A 16,674-nucleotide genomic window follows, 5' to 3' on the forward strand; every position below is an offset into this window, starting at 1 on the left:
AAACTGGTGAAATCGGAGTTCATCCCTTGTGGTTGGAGGGTTCCTAGGCGGAAGATGAGGCGCTCCTTCCTCCAACCGTCATTTTGTTGTGGTCTGGCGATGGAGGAGTTAGCCCTCTGCCAATTGTCATCTACAAAAATGGGAATGGGCAGGTGGTGGTGCAATGATGATGTCCCTAGATTGATTAAGCAAATGCCAAATGACATTTTGGAAACATGAGTTCACCTCACTGCACGCACTCACAAATTTTTGGCTCATGAGCATCATTTTTGGAAAGAAATATCCTTTCTGACCTTGTCTGGTTTACAAATGACACCAGACAAACATCAAGATCTGCCTCCTGAGGAATGAATGATTAGAAAAAAAAACAACAGCCCAGTGAGTTGATGCTACTGATCATAAAAATCATACTTTCATTGTTATTCATTGTTCTTAGGTGACATTTGTGGGCATTTGTCATCATAAAAACAAAATGATTCACTTCAACATTTCTAGTGGTATCTCTGAGTGAATCTGTGCTAACTGTTGTTTTGTCATGGCGTCTAAGTGTCTTACCTATTCACGTTTCTGAACAGTTAACAGGTAGCGATTGCAATCTTTGCCCGGTGCAAGTATGATCTTTCAAAATGTGTCACCTATTACTTGATGGCGATGACAGCAGCAGACCTGTCAATTATTTCACCAGTGTTATACTCAATTGAATTATTGGCATTTTCTTTTCCAGAAACTATCCATCGTTGACTCCAGTATGTCGAACAAAAACTGTCCTGGTTTATATAACAACAGACTGCTCTGTATGGTTTACTGTTGCATTTACTTTTGATCACTTTACAGCCATCTGTTGTCACAAGTTGAAGAGCAAATATTGTGCACAGGCAATGGCAGCTGTGGTAGTAGGGATTCTGTGCGCTTATAGTTGTTTGAAGAACATTCCCTGATACTTTCTGTTGGAATCTTTGTACTTAATTAACAACTGGCCTTGGTATTGCTGAATAAGACCAAAATTTCATATTTTAACCGTATGCCTAACATTTTCTTATTTTGGCCAGATTAAGACTCCTTTTCTGCCATTTCTGGTTATTGTGGTGCTTAATGATCTCACCATGAGAAAAATAATCATTGTGAGCAAAGCTCGTGTTCCTCTTGTAGAATGTGGGAGGTAAGGGTCCCCATTAGTGTCCCCACTGACTTCATCTGCAGGAAGTGCACCCACCTCCAGCTCCTCGGAAACTGTGTGAGGGAGCTGGAGCTAGATGAACTTCAGATCACTTGGGAGGTGGTGGGGGTAATTGAGAGGAGTTACAGAGAGGTAGTCTCACCTCAGGTACAGGAAAAAGGTAGATGGGTTACAGTCAGGACGGAATGGGAGCAGGCAGATAGTGCAGGGATACCCTGGGGCAATTCCCCTTAAGAATAAGTGTACCATTTTGGATACTGTTGGAGGGGCATGACCTGCCAGGGGAAAGCCATAGCAGGAGAAAGTGAGGTCTGCAGATGCTGGAGATCAAAGTTGAAACTTTATTGCTGGAACAGCACAGCAGGTCAGGCAGCATCCAGGGAACAGGAAAGCCATAGCAGCCAGGCCTCTGGCACTGAGCCTGGCTCTGTGGCTCAGAAGGGAAGGGGAGAGAATAGAAAAGTGCTAGTGGTAGGAGACTCAACAGTTAGAGGAACGGACAGGAGATTCTGTGGTCACAAACGGGTCTCCCAGAAAGTATGCTGCCTCCCAGGTGCCAGAGTTCGTGATGTCTCTGATCAAGTCAACAGGATTCTGAAGGAGGACAGTGAGCAGCCAGATGTTGTGGCACCAATGACATAGCTAGGAAAAGGGATGAGGATCTAAAAAGTGATTTCAAGGAGTTGGGTTGGAAGTTAAAAAGCAGGACAAGCAGAGTAGTAATGTCAGGAGATTAGTAATCCACTCCCTGGTGCAGGAGGGGGAGGCTTCAGATACGTAGATCATTGGAGTACCTTCTGGGAAAGGTGGGACCTGTACATGAAGGACGGGTTGCACTTAAACTGGAGGGGCACCAATGGTTAGAGCAAATTGGGAGGGTTTAAATTAGTTTGGCAGGGGGATGGGAACCAGAGTGACAGATCAGGGGAGAGCGTAATTGTTGAACAGGCAGAAAAAGAATGCAGAGAGTCTGTCAGGAAAGATACAGAATTGACAGGGCAAAGAGATGGGTTAAAGTGTGCTTGTTTCAATGCAAGAAGTATCAGAATTAAGAGTGATGAACTTAGAGCAGGGATCAGTACTTCAAACTTCGATGTTGTGGCCATAATGGAGACATGGATTTCACAGGGGCAGGAAAGGTTGCTGAATGTTCCATCATTTAGATCTTTTTAAAAGAGGAGGAGAGTAGTGTTGTTAATTAGAGTGTGCATTGCAGCTTGAGAAAGAGGGTTGATGAAGAGGGATTGTCTACTGAGTCAGTATGGGTGGAAGTCAAGAACAGGAAAGGAGCAGTCACTTTATTGGGTGTTATCTATAGACCCCCCCCCAATAGCAGCAGAGAGATGGAAGAACAGATTTGTACAGCAGATCTTGCAAAGGTGTAGATGTAACAAAGTTATTGTTATGGGTGTCTTCAACATCCCCAATATTGATTGGAACCTCCTCAGTTTGGATGGAGCTGATTTTGTCAGGTGTGTCCAGGAAAGATTTCTGATTCAGTATGTAGATAGGCTGACTGGGGCAGGGGGGTGGGGGGGGGGAGGTGGTGTTGCATTTTGGATGCACCAGGCCAGGTGTCAGACCTCTTGGTGGGAGAGCATTTCGGTGACAGTGACTACAACTGCTTCACCTTTACTGTGGCCATGGAGAGGGATTGAAACAGACAGAATGGTAAGGTATTTAACTGGGGGAAGGGAAATTATACTGCTATTAGACAGGAGCCATGGAAAATAAATTGGGAAAATTTGTTCTATGGGAAATGCACAACAAAAATGTGAAGGCTGTTTAAGAAGCACTTGTTGCGAGTGCTGGATAACTTTGTCCCACTGAGACAGGAAAGAACAGTACAGTGGATGGCAAGAGCAGCACAGCTTCTAGTCAAAAGGGAGAAGGAAGCTTACTTAAGGTTGATGAAGCAAGGATCTGGCACAGATTTACATGATTACAGGGTAGCTCGGAAAGAACTCAAAAACGGACTGAAGAGAGCTAGGAGGGGGCATGAAAATGCCTTGGCGGGAAGGATTAGAGAAAACCCAAAGGCGTTCTACATGTATGTGAGGAATAAGAGAATGACCAGAGAGAGGTAGGGCCGAACAGGGATAGTGGAGGGAACTTGTTCCTGGAGTCTGAAGAGTTAGAGGAGGCCTTCAATGAATTTTTTGCTTCAGTATTTATGAGATGGGGGACCTTGTTAATAGTGGGAACACCGTGGACCAGATTAATAGGCTTGAACAGACTGATATTAAGAAAGTGGATGCACTGGAAATTCTGGGAAGCATCAAGATAGATAAGTCCCCAGAGCCAGACCAAACATATTCAAGTTTACCATGGGAAGTGATGAATGAGATTGCTGCACCTCTGGTGATGATCTTGGCATCCTCGCCCTCCATGGAAGTAGTACTGACTGACTAGAAGGAGGCGAATGTTGTTCCTCTGTTCAAGAAAGGAACTAGGGAAATCCCTGGGAATTACAGACTGGTCAATCTTACATCTGCGGTAAGCAAGGTACTGGAAGGTTTCTGCGAGGTAGGATTTATGACTATCTGAAAAAACAAAGTTTGATTAAAGATAGTCAGCTTAGCTTTATGAAGTTAAAAATCACACAACACCAGGTTATAGTCCAACAGGTTTAATTGGAAGCACACTAGCTTTCGGAGCAACACTCCTTCATCAGGTGGCAGTGGAGGGCTCAATCCTAACACACAGAATTTCAAATCATGGCTTTGTGAAGGGCAGGTCGTGCCTCACAAACCTTATTGAGTTCTTTGAGGATGTGACGAGACAAGTTGATGAAATTCGAGCAGTGGATGTGGGGTGTATGAATTTCAGTAAGGCATTTGATAAGGTTCCCCTTGGTAGGTTCATTCAAAAAGTTAGGAGGTATGGGATACAGGGAAATTTGGCTGTCTGGATACAGAATTGGCTGGCCGACAAACAACAGCCAGTGGTAGTGGATGGTAAGTGGAGGTCGGTGACCAGTGGTGTCCCACAGGGATCTGTCCTTGGGCCTCTGCTCTTTGTAGTTTTTATAAATGACTTGGATGAAGAAGTGAAATGGTTGGTTAGTAAGTTTGCTGATGACACAAAGTTCGGTGGTGTTGTAGATAGTGTTGAGCACTGTTGCAGGCTGCATAAAAACATTGGCAGGATGCAGAGCTAGACTGCGAAGTGGCAGATCGAGTTCAACCTGGATAAATGTGAAGTGACTCATTTTGGAAGACTGAATTTCAATGCTGAATACAGGGTTAAAGACAGGATTCTTGGGAGTGTGGAGGAACAGCAGGATCTTGGTGTCCATGTACATAGATCCCTTAAAGTTGCTACTCAAGTTGATAGGGTTGTTAAGAAGGTTAATGGTGTTTTGTCTTTCATTAACAGAAGAATTGAGTTTAAGAGCTGAGAGGCTTTGCTGCAACTCTATAAAAGCCTGGTTAGACCACACTTGGAATATTGTGTACAGTTCTGGTCGCCTCATTTTAGGAAGGATGTAGATGCTTTATAGAGGGGGCAGAGGAGATTTACCAGGATGCTGCCTGGATTGGCCGACTTGTATAATGAAGAGAGATTGAATGAGCTAGAGCTTTTGACACTGGAGAGAAGAAAGAAGAGAAGTGACTTGATAGAGATGTGCAAGGTAATAAGAACATAAGAACTTAAGAACTAGGATAAGGAGTAGGCCATCTGGCCCTTTGAGCCTGATCCATCATTTAATAAGATCATGGCTGATCTTTTCGTAGACTCAGCTCCACTTACCTGCCCGCTCATCGTAACCCTTAATTCCTTTACTATTCAAAAAAAATCTACCTTCGCTTTAAAAACATTTACTGAAGTAGTGTCAACTACTTCACTGAGCAAGGAATTGCACAGATTAACAACCCTCTGGGTGAAGAAGTTCCTTTTCAATTCACTCCTGAATCTGCTCCCTCTAATCTTGAGGCTATGACCTCCTGTCCTAGTTTCACCTGCCAGTGGAAACATCCTCTCTACTTCTATCTTGTCGATTCCCTTCATAATTTTATATGTTTCTATAAGATCCCCCTCAATCTTCTGATTTCCAATGAACTTAATCCCAATCTTCTCAGTCTCCCCTCATAAGACAAGCCCCTCAACTTTGGAATCAACCTAGTGAACCTCCTCTGCACCCCCTCCAGTGCCTTTCTCAAGAAAGGAGAACAAAACAGCACACAGTACGCCAGGTGTGGCCTCGCCAGCACCTTGCACAGTTACAACATAATCTCCTCACTTTTAAACTCAACCCCTTTCACAATGAAGGACGAAATGCCAGCACTGACCCTCTGACAATGCAGCACTCCCTCAGCACTGACCCTCTGACAGTGCAGCACTCTCTCAGTATTGACCCTCTGACAGCGCAGCACTCCCTCAGTATTGACCCTCTGACAGTGTGGCTCTCCCTCAGTACTAATCTTCCAACAGTGCGGTGCTCTCTCAGTGCTGACCTTCCAACAGTGCGGCGCTCTGTCAGCACGGACCCTCAGTGCGACTCTCCCTCAGTACCGACCTTCTGACAGTGCAGCACTCCCTTCATACTGACCCACACTGACAGTGTGGCTCTCCCTCAGTACTGACCCTCCAACAGTGCAGTGCTCCCTCAGCACTGACCCTCAGTGCGACTCTCCCTCAGTACCGACCTTCTGACAGTGCAACACTCCCTTCATACTGACCCACACTAACAGTGTGGCATTCACTCAGCACTGACCCTCAATGCGACTCTCCCTCAGTACCGACCTTCTGACAATGCAACACTCCCTTCATACTGACCCACATTGACAGTGTGGCATTCACTCAGCACTGACCCTCCAACAGTATGGCATTCTCTCAGTACTGACCCTCCGACAGTGCTGCATTCCTTCAGTATTGACCCTCTGACAGTGTGGCTCTCCCTCAGTACTAATCTTCCAACTCTCTCAGTAATGCCCCTCCAAGAGTGCAGCACCCTCTCTGAACTGACCCTCTGACAGTGTGGCTCTCCCTCAATACCTACCCTCCGCAGTGCCTGTCCTTCAGTACTGACTTTCCAGTATAGAGGCACAACAACCGACCCAACCTCCACCTGAGGTGTTAAAGTCAATGGAGGAGGAGGAAAGGGAGGAGGTGGGAGAATGGATAACAGTGAGAAACGTCCAGAATCGGAAAATGTGTCAGGCCCCCACAGGCCCATAGCTAAAAGGAAAGAGGCAGCTGCAAGATGGACACACCAGCAACTCATCTCATGATGAAGGTGTGCCGAGGGATGGCCACCAACAGAAAAAGAGGTTCACACCATGGGGAAGAAGGAGAGGAATACCCACCAATCCAGAAACAGCCAATGTCCCAAGGGGTCTGATAAAACCCGACAGCCAGCCTTCAGAAATCACAGCTCTGGGCAACCGGGAGCAGCAACATTCAGAACTAGGAACAGAGCACGACAGTGCCTCTGTCAGACTCAGAATCGGAACTGAAAACCAAAATGCTTGAAATGACCATGGGTCAGGCAGCATTCATGGAGAAAGAGCAAGCTAAATTTCAAGTCTCGATGACTGTCCATCAGAACCTGAACTTCCTGGTTTTGCTCCCACCCTAATGACACCAAATTCGGACATTTCCTCCCAGGGAGGAAAATGGCAGCTACCTCAGTGCAGAGAGTGTTCAACAGTTACCCTACAACACCAGGATGTAGAGAGTCCACCAGTGACAAGATCGCCGGTGAATGGACAATGGGTCAATGGGTAATTCCATGAACTCTCAAAATGTGTTTTAAAATTGCCTTTATTAATATGTGTAGCTTTAAATGTATTGTAAAATGTGTTTCCACGCTAGCTTTACCTGGCCAAAGTCAAAGCAGATCCCCTGTTTCTGCAGGAGTGTAGGGTACCGCACCTTAGCAGCTACAGGAGATGGTCAAGCTAATGGGCCAACGGGCCTTCGATTTGGTTGGGGAGAAGGGAAACGGTTATTGTTCTTCCTACCTGGGTACTCTACTGTGAGGAGGCAACTTCACTACCTCCGAGGTTAAGGAGGTGTTGGGTGGCCGACTCCTCGTAGCAGACGTTACATAGAGCAACGTTCCCAAGATTAATTAATATATAAGCCCCGTTAGTAAAGAGTGAGTGGCTGGCCATTCTGCAGCAGCTCCCACTATAACATCACCATCTTCCACAAGCAGGAGGGAGGAGATTTGAAATTGGTGACTAATTTCATGCTGAATGCAAATGACAAAACTCTGTCTAAAGTCATCACTAAACGTGTCAGGTCTGCTCTGGGATCAGTGATTCACCCTGACCGAACCTGTGCTGTAGTTGGCAGGACGATCTCTGAAAGCCTTGTGCTCCTCAGGGATACAATTGCCTATTTGTAGGATAGAGGGAGTGGACACTTGCCTCATCGACCTGGACCAGGAGAAGGCCTTTTACAGGATATAGCACATGTACATGTGGAATGTACTCTCCAAAATGGGGTCTGGGAAGGGAATACACAATTGGATCCAATTGCTTGCCACAACATTGTTAGTGCAGTCTCAATGGGTAGGAATCAGGAAGTTTGTCGATCAGATCCGGAGTCAGGCAGGGCTGCCCACTCTCTCCTGCCTTGTTTGTGTGTTGCATAGAGCCCTTTTCTGAGTATATCAGAAAAGATTGTGAGCCCAAGAGGGTGACTTTTCCAGGCAGCGAGGCCAGCAGCTCCAAGCCTCCCTGTACATGATTGATGTCACCATTTCTGCTCAGATCCGCTGTCAAAGCACAGACTCATTGGAATCTGTGACCATTCCAAACTGGCCTCGGGAGTCAAGGGAAATCAAGGCAAGAGCTAAGCAATGTTCTTTGGGAACTGGGCTGACCAATCCTTTATCCCCTCCACCATCAGGGCAGGTTACCTGAAGATGCTGGGACTATGGTTTGGAGGGGCTGAGGCATGTGAAAATTTTTCAGAGAAGTGCAGCACCAAAGTGAAGCAGAAACTAGTCTTTTGGGAGCACGGCTCCCTCTCCATTATGGGTAAAAACCTGGTCATCAAATGTGAGGCACTCTCTCTGTTGTTGCATATAGCGCAGGGCTGGCCCATTCCCAGAACCTGCACCATTACAGTCACCTGAACCATCTTCCAGTTCATCTGGAGGTCTAAGATAGACCGGATCTGCAGGGACTGCCTGCACAAAGCTATCAATAAGGGGGGCGGGGGGGGTAGGGCAATAATCTACCCTCATCCTAATGGCCACTTTGAGTGTGATCCTTGATAGGCAAATACCAAGTGTCACTACATACTGAGGTTCTACCTGTCCCCGCTGTTGCAAAGATGGGACTGGCCTCGATGCCGCGGAATGCTCCAAGACCATTCTATATCATAAGTCCTTCATGGAGAAATTTGCAAAAAAAAACAAATCAACCATAAGTTCATCAGGAAGCAGTCAACACGTAGGATCCAAAGACCCTGAGGGAAAAGGAGAGAATAGATCCTGTCATGTGGTTCCCTGAGCAGACTGTCAAAGTCATTTGGCAGAATGCCTCATCTAACGAGCACCAAGACATCACTTGGCCTGCAGTGAGAAGGGCAATACCTGTGAGATCCTTCATGTACACTTTTGGAGAAGATTTGTAGCTCAGGTTGAGGTTCAGGTTGTAAGTTTCCTCGCTGAACTGGCAGGTTTGGTTTCAGACATTTCGCCACCATGTTAGTTAGGTAACATCATCAGTGATCCTCTGGTGAAGTGCTGGTGTTCTGTCCCACTTTCTATTTAGGTGGGTGATATCATTTCAGGTTCTTTTTCTCAGAGATTGGTAAATGGGGTCCAAATCAATGTGTTTATTGAGTTCTGATTTGAATGACAGGCCTCTAGGAAATCCTGTGTGTGTGTCTCTGTTTAGCCTGTCCTAGGATGGATATGTTGTCCCAGTCAAAGTGATGTCTTTCTTCGTTTATATGTAAGTATACTAGTAATAGTGGGCCATGCCTTTTTTGTGGCCAGTTGGTGTTCATGTGCCCTGGTGGCTAGTTTCCTGCCTGGCTGTCCGATGTAGTGTTTATTAGTCCTTGCATGGTATTTTGTAAATTACATTCATTTTGCTGGTTGTTCGTATAGGATCCTTTGGGTTCATCAGTAGTTGTTTTTCTATGTATTGGTAAATTTGTGTGTTACCATGATGCCAAGAGGTCAGAGTAGTCTGGTAGTCATCTCTAAGATGTCTTTGATATATGGTATTGTAGCTAGAGTCTCTGAGCATGTTATCTACTTTGTTTGGGTTTGCTGTTAAAGAATTGGTGAACTGTGTTTATTCTTCTGAATATGCTGTATTTTCTTCTCCTGGCTGCTGCAATGTATTGTGGCCCATTTAAGTAATGTCCTGATGCAGCTACGTTTGTGGGTTTTGGGATGATTGTTTAAATGGGCATCCATCCTTGGACACGCTAAACAGAGACATGCATGGAAATTCTGAGAGGCCTGGCATTTAAACCAGAACTCAATGAATAGACACATCGATCTGGACCCCATTTACCAAACTCTGAGAAAAAGAACCGGAAATGATATCAACCACCCTAACAGACCAAGACACATAAATAGAAAGCAGGACAGAACACCAGCACTTCACCACAGTCTCACTGATGATGTTACCTAGCATGGTGATGAAAAGTCTGAAATCAAACCTGCCAGCTCAGCGAGCAAACCAACAACCTGATACTTCATGCATGCCTGGTTGGTCTGCACCACCACACGCTGCCCTTGAAGCAGCTCCGGTGGCAGGGGATGAGATCGTCACACATCTGCTGGAATGTGCCTTTGTAAAGGAAGTCTAGAGAGATGCAGTACTTTGTCTCGAGGTTCATCCCGAGCAGTTCCGTGCCATGGGATTCCGTGCTCTATGGTCTGTTCCTGGGATGCACACCTGGAGGACCATCAACTCACTGAAAGATGCTCTTTGGTCTGCCTGAAACTTGTTGACCTTCCAGAACAAGGAGTTGACCCTGACTAAGTGTTGCAGACTGGCATATCCCAACGTTCAGAACTACATGCTGAGTGAAGCACTAAAGCTTGGGGAAGCTATTGCCAAGGTGCAGTGGGGAAAGACCGTCTTCTGGGGTCTTTCTGCTGAAGTTAAATGGGGATCCATTCAGTTTTCAGACCCTCCAACTAAAAATGTATGTAAATACAGTATTGTATGTGTTGGTGAGGACTTTGGTTTTTTGGGATAGAGTCAAACTCAAATGTGTGTTTGTTTCCTTGATCTGCAACTGTGCATCACAGGACTGTGTTTGTAACTACGTACATATATAAAGGTATTTTTATGAATAAAGTACATACTTGAAATTAAAAAGGACGTTCTCCCAGGACAAGACTACCCCATTGCACTTTGGGTGTGCTAACCCCTGCAATGTCCCCAAAAGCAGGAAATTCGACTGCAAAGTTTGTCACAGTGGGGGACTGCGTTCACACTCTTAAAAAGATTTAAAAGCTAAAAGCAGATTATTTCAATATTGGCCAATAAAGAGTGCTCCTTTGAGAATACTACTGTATTTTAGCTGTTTCTCTTTAGGTGCTATTCCACCACATTCTGCCTCCTTTTACATTACTGCACACTGCAAAAAACGTAGATGGTACCCAATGACTATGCGTGGACTATTGCAACGGCAATGCAGTTGTAAAGTCTGAGTCATATCCTTTTCCACTTTTGGAAGGCTGTATTGAAAAGGTGGGATAAGCAATCCATATTTCTTAATTAGATTTAGAGGATAGTGGCAAGTATCTTTATAGAATTTGGTCTTTTATGACACTCAATGAACAGTTCAGCACCCCCACAGCACTGATTCTCTGACAATGTAACACTCCCTCAGTACTGACCCTCTGACAGTGCAGCACTCCGTGAGCACTGACCCTCTGACAGTGTGGTACTCCCTCAGCACTGACCCTGCAACAATGCGACATTCCTTCAGCACTGTTCCTCCAACAGTGCAGCACTCCCTTAGTATCAACCCTCTGACAGTGCAGTACTCCCTCAGCGCTGACCCTCCGACAGTGCAGTACTCCCTCAGCGCTGACCCCCCGACAGTGCGGCACTCCCTCAGTGCTGACCCTCCAACAGTGCAGTACTCCCTCAGTACTGACCCTCTGACAGTGCAGTACTCCCTCAGCGCTGACCCTCCGACAGTGCGGTGCTCCCTCAGCACTGACCCTCCAACAGTGCGGTACTCCCTCAGCACTGACCCTCCGACAGTGCGGCACTCCCTCAGCGCTGACCTTCCGACAGTGCGGCACTCCCTCAGCACTCGACAGTGCAGTACTCCCTCAGCACTGACCCTCTGACAGTGCGGCGCTCCCTCAGCACTGACCCTCCGACAGTGCAGTACTCCCTCAGCACTGACCCTCTGACAGTGCGGCCCTCCCTCAGCACTGACCCTCCGACAGTGCAGCACTCCCTCAGCACTGACCCTCCGACAGTGCGGCAGCCCCTCAGCACTGACCCTTCGACAATGCAGCACTCCTTAGTACTGACCCTCAGATTGTGCTCCACTCCCTCAAAACTGACCCTCTGACAGTGCAGCGCTCCCTTAGTACCAATCCTCCGACAGTGCGGCACTCCCTCAGTACCAATCTTCCGTAAATGCACCCCTCCCGAGAATAAATTTTTAATAAAGTTGAGTTCCTGGTAAACAATAGTGCTTGCCCCTAATTGCCTTTTCTGGAGTCAGTTAAGTGGAAATGGAGTCCATATGACAGTGGAACTGGATTCAGGAGGAGCAATATCCCGTGTTATCTGCCTCCAGAGGCTCTGAGATCAGCAACTGAGAGAAATGTTCCCAGTATTGCTCCTGGACCTCGGGAGAAATATTTGCTGTGCAGGAGAAATTGGAGGAGGAGACCACATTACCAAGGAGGTTAGATCAAATGAGGATGGTTGGTTGCTGATTGTGTAATATTGTGAACAAGATGAAGTTCCTCAGTGACTACTGAGCGATTCTTAGTCATTGTACTAACAGGCATGTTCAAATTGCCATTTGGAAATCATCCTCAATTCTACTAGCTGTGCTACTCCATTGAAAGTAATGTCTCCAAAAACAGCCCGTTCATCAATCAAGCTCACATTATTCAAAAACAGGTTTCATCAGCTGGTTTCTCAGGAAATGAAACCTCCACCCATTTCTGGAGAAAATACTCTGAGAGCAGTATTCAAGTTATTAGTTATATCAATATCTAGGCACTGCCTCAGCACTGATCCTCCTATACTGCGGCACTCTCTGACAGTGTGGTACCCCTTCAGCACTGATCCTCCGACAGTGTGGTTCGCCCTCATTACTGAACCTCTGACAACACGGCAGTCCTTCTTAATACTGGAGGATGTCAGCCTGAGCTTTGAGGTGAAGTCCCAACCTGGCCGTAATCTGATGCAGGAGGAGCAAGAGAGAGAAAGAGCAAAATCAAAAGAGAACAGGAGACAAAGCAAGTTGGACACAGTAAGTCAGAGACAGAAGCGGGTTTAAGTCTAAGAGAGACACAAATTGTGAGGGAGAGAGCTAGTGAGAGACAGTTTGAGGGCTACAGATTACAAAAGAGAAGAAGAAACAAAGAAACGGTGGAAGAGATAGAGACAGCGGGAGAAAACAGAGACAGAAAACCAAGATAGAGAAGAAATTAGAGAGAGGCAGAGAAAGTGAGTGGAGACAGAAAGAAATCGAGAGGGAAACAGATGGATGGTGAGAAAGATAGAGACAGACAAATTAGAAAAAACAGAAACCATGAAAGAGAGAGAGATGAAAGAGACAGAGAAAGAACAGCAATTGACAGGGAGAGAGAGAAAGACAGACAGAGGGAGTGACAGAAAGAAAGAGATAGTGATAACTCGAAACTTTAACTCTGTAAAATGTGTACTTGAACACTGGTTGTTGTGTTTGATGAAGTATTTTATTAAAATGTCTCTTTTTTTTGTTTAGGTGAGGAACTGAAGATGGGAAGAATGGCTGTGGTATTGATAACTCTCAGATTGCTGTCAGGTACGAAGCAATTATTACCTAATCTCGCCAAAAGGACATGATTCAGGCCATCATGCCTGGCTGGCTCTTTGAAAGATCTCTCCACTTAGCTTCAGTCTTCTCATGCTTACCACCCTCCCCACCCTGCACTGTCCTTGCAATCTCTTCCCCCTGCAGTATTTCACTGACACCACTGTTTTCAAAGGTTCCTACTGAATGTACTCCCACTTCCTTTCAGACAAAGGAACTCAGAGTACAAAAACTTGTTGAGTCAAAAAACCAATTCTCCTCCTCTCCCTCCCCCTCCTCCCATTCTTTTCCTGATTCTCTCCAATCTGTCTCCCTCTGGTGACTGACACCCTCCACCCCCCACCCCCAACCTCCCAGACAGATATCTGTCTGTCCTTAAATAGCAAGATTAAGCATGTCAGTGAGGTATGCAGCAACCAGTGTCCTATACAACTGTTGCAAAATGGTTGCACTACATCTCTTTTTCAATAAAATCTGATATTGTGTTTGCCTTCTCATTAAGTACATAAAGACAGTGTCCACAGCCTTACTGCAGACTGTCTATACTATGGCACAAGTGCATTCCATTCTTCAACTCCAAAGAAACAACACTGTTTTGAATTTTGTTGATTTCAATTTTGATTTTTTTTTTAAACAGTGCCTCTTCCAGAGGCTGACACCCTTTAATCTGCTTTCGAGTCATAGAGACATATAGCACGGAAACAGACCCTTTGTTCAAATGCGTCCACGCCGACCAGATATCCCAAACAAATCTAGTCCCACCTGCCACCACCCGGCACATATCCCTCTAAACATTTCCTTTTCATAACCTATCCAGATGCCTTCTAAATGTTGCAATTGTACAAGCCTCCACCACCACTTCCTCTGGCAGCCCATTCCATACAGGTACCACCCTCTGCGTGAAAAAATTGCCCCTTAGGTCTCTTTTATATCTTTCCCCTCTCAACCTAAACCTATGCCCTCTAATTCTGGACTCCTTCATTCCCTGTCTATTTACCCTATCCATGCCCCTCATGATTTTGTAAACCTCTATAAGGTCACCCCTCAGCCTCCGGTGCTACAGGGAAAACAGCCCCAGCCTATTCAACTTCTCCCTGTAGCTCAGATCCTCCAACCCTGGCAACATCCTTGTAAATCTTTGCTGAACTCTTTCAAGTTTCACAACATCTTTCCGATAGGAAGGAGACCAGAATTGCACACAATATTCCAACAGCGGCCTAACCAATGTCCTGTACAGCCGCAATATGACCTCCCAACTCCAGTACTCAATACTCTGACCAATAAAGGAAAGCATACCAAACACTGCCAATTAAATCTGAATAAACACTTTTCACTTGGCTCAAAAGACCGGCACTTTATTAGATCCTGAAAGGTCTTTTCAGATTGGATGTGGCAAGGATGTATCCTTTTAGAGTCACACAGCAGGGAAACAAACCCTTTGGTCTAACCGGTCCATGCTGGCTATTATCCCAAACTCAACCAGTCCCAACTGCCTGCACTTGGCTCATGCCCCTCCAAACATTTTTTATTCATGTAATTATCCAAATGTCTTTTAAATGTTGTAACTGTACCTGCAACCACACTTCCTCTGGAAGTTCATTCCACATACAGACCACTCTTTGTGTAAAAACGTTGCCCCCATGTCTTCTTTAAATCTTTAGCCTCATCCCTTAAAAATATGCCACCTATTCTTGAAATCTCCCACCATTGGGTAAAGACACGTGCCATTCACTTTATCTATACACCTCATGATTTTACAAACCTCTTTAAGATCATCCCTCAACTTCCTACACTCCAGTGATAAAAGTCCCAGGCTATCCAGCCACTCTCTTCCATTCCGAGCAACATCCTGGTAAATCTTTTCTGAACCTTCTTCAGCTTAATAATATTCTTCCCCAGATAAATTGATGTTTTTTTTTCCCTGATTGGAGATCAGTGGCTAGTGGTGTGCGTCAGAGATCAGTATTGAGACCTCAATTGATTACAATTTACAAAGATGATTTAGAGTTGGGGACCAAGTGTAGTGTGTCAAAGCTCGCAGGTGACACTGAGATAACTAGTCGAGCAAAGTGCGCAGAGGACACTGAAACGCTGCAGTGGGTTATGGACAAGGCTCTGGTCAATGAGTACAATGTTGGTAAAGGCCATCCATTTTGGTAGGAATAACGACAAAATGGACTATTAGTTAAATGGTAAAAAATTGCAGCATGCTCCTGTGCAGAGAGGCTTGGGTGTCTTCTGCATGAATCATGAAGAAGTTGGTTTGCAGGTGGAGCAGGTAATCAAGAAGGCAAATAGAATATTGTCCTTCATTGCGAGACAAATAGAGTTTAAAATAGAGAGTCCGTGCTGCAGCTGTATAGTGTGCTGATGAGGCCACACCTGGAGTACTGTGTAAAGCTTTGACCTCATTATTTGAGAAAGTATGTACTGGCACTGAAGTGGGGTGCAGAGGAGGTTCACCAGATTGAGTCCGGAATTAAGAGGGTTGGCTTATGAGGAGAGATTGAGTAGACCGGAACTATGCTCACTGGAGTTTAGAAAGATATAAAATTATGAAAGGAATAGATAGGAAAGAAGCAGGGAGGTTGAGTCCACTGGTGGGTGTAACCAGAACTAGGGGGCACAGCCTCAAAGTAAGGGGGAGCCAATTTAGGATTGCATTGAGGAGGAACATTTTCACCGAAATCTGTGGAATTCCCTGCCCAGTGAAGAAGTTGTGGTTGCCTCACTGATTTTTTTTTTAAGGCAAACTTAGATTTTTGAACAGTAAAGGAATTAAGGATTCTAGTGAGCAGGCGAGTACGTGGAGCTGAGTCCACGAAAAGGTCAACCGTGATCTTACTGAACTGTGGAGATGGCCTACTCCTGCTACTATTTCTGATGTTCTTATAACAAGGCAGCCAGAATGGCACACAGTACTACAGAAAAGGCCTCACCAATGTCCTTTACAACCTCAACATGAATTCCCAACTCCTATACTCAAAGGTCTGAGCAATGAAGGCAAGCATAGTATACATCTTCTTAACTACCCTGTCTACATGTGTAGTATACATCTTCTTAACTACCCTGTCTACATGTGATGCAAACTTCAAAGAATTATGCATCTGAACCTGTAGGTCCCTCTGTTCTACAACTCTACCCAAGGCCCTACAATTATTGTATGACACTTGCCCTTGTTGGTTTTACCAAAATGCAATACCTCATATCTATCCAGTTAAACTCCATCTATTACTCTTCAGACCATTGACTCAATCAATCAGGATCACTTTGGAATCTTAGACAGCCATCTTCACTATTAATGATGCCACCAGCTTTGGTGTCATCACAAACTTACTAACCATGCCTTTTATATTCTCATCCATGACAAACATAAGGGGATCCAACACCAATCCCTGTGGAACACCACTGGTCTCAGATCTCCAGCCCGAAAAACAACCGTCCACCACCACTCTCTATCTCCTGCTGTTAAGCCGATTTTCTTTCCCATTGGCAAACTCACCCTGAATCTC

General features: G+C 45.4%; 1 protein-coding gene across 2 annotated transcripts in view; it reads left to right on the top strand.

Annotated features, from left to right (window-relative positions):
* Positions 1 to 16,674, top strand: part of LOC122544193 (myelin-associated glycoprotein-like) — a 57,028-nt gene that overhangs the window by 12,612 nt on the left and 27,742 nt on the right. For both annotated transcript variants that reach the window (XM_043683245.1, XM_043683244.1), the window contains exon 2: positions 13,094 to 13,153. In XM_043683245.1, coding sequence (XP_043539180.1) covers positions 13,108 to 13,153 — 46 coding nt within the window. In that variant the 5' untranslated portion in view covers positions 13,094 to 13,107. The remainder of the gene's footprint in view (positions 1 to 13,093; positions 13,154 to 16,674) is intronic.

Source organism: Chiloscyllium plagiosum, chromosome 47 (assembly GCF_004010195.1).
Source record: "Chiloscyllium plagiosum isolate BGI_BamShark_2017 chromosome 47, ASM401019v2, whole genome shotgun sequence".
In the NCBI taxonomy this organism is placed as follows: Eukaryota; Metazoa; Chordata; class Chondrichthyes; order Orectolobiformes; family Hemiscylliidae; genus Chiloscyllium; species Chiloscyllium plagiosum.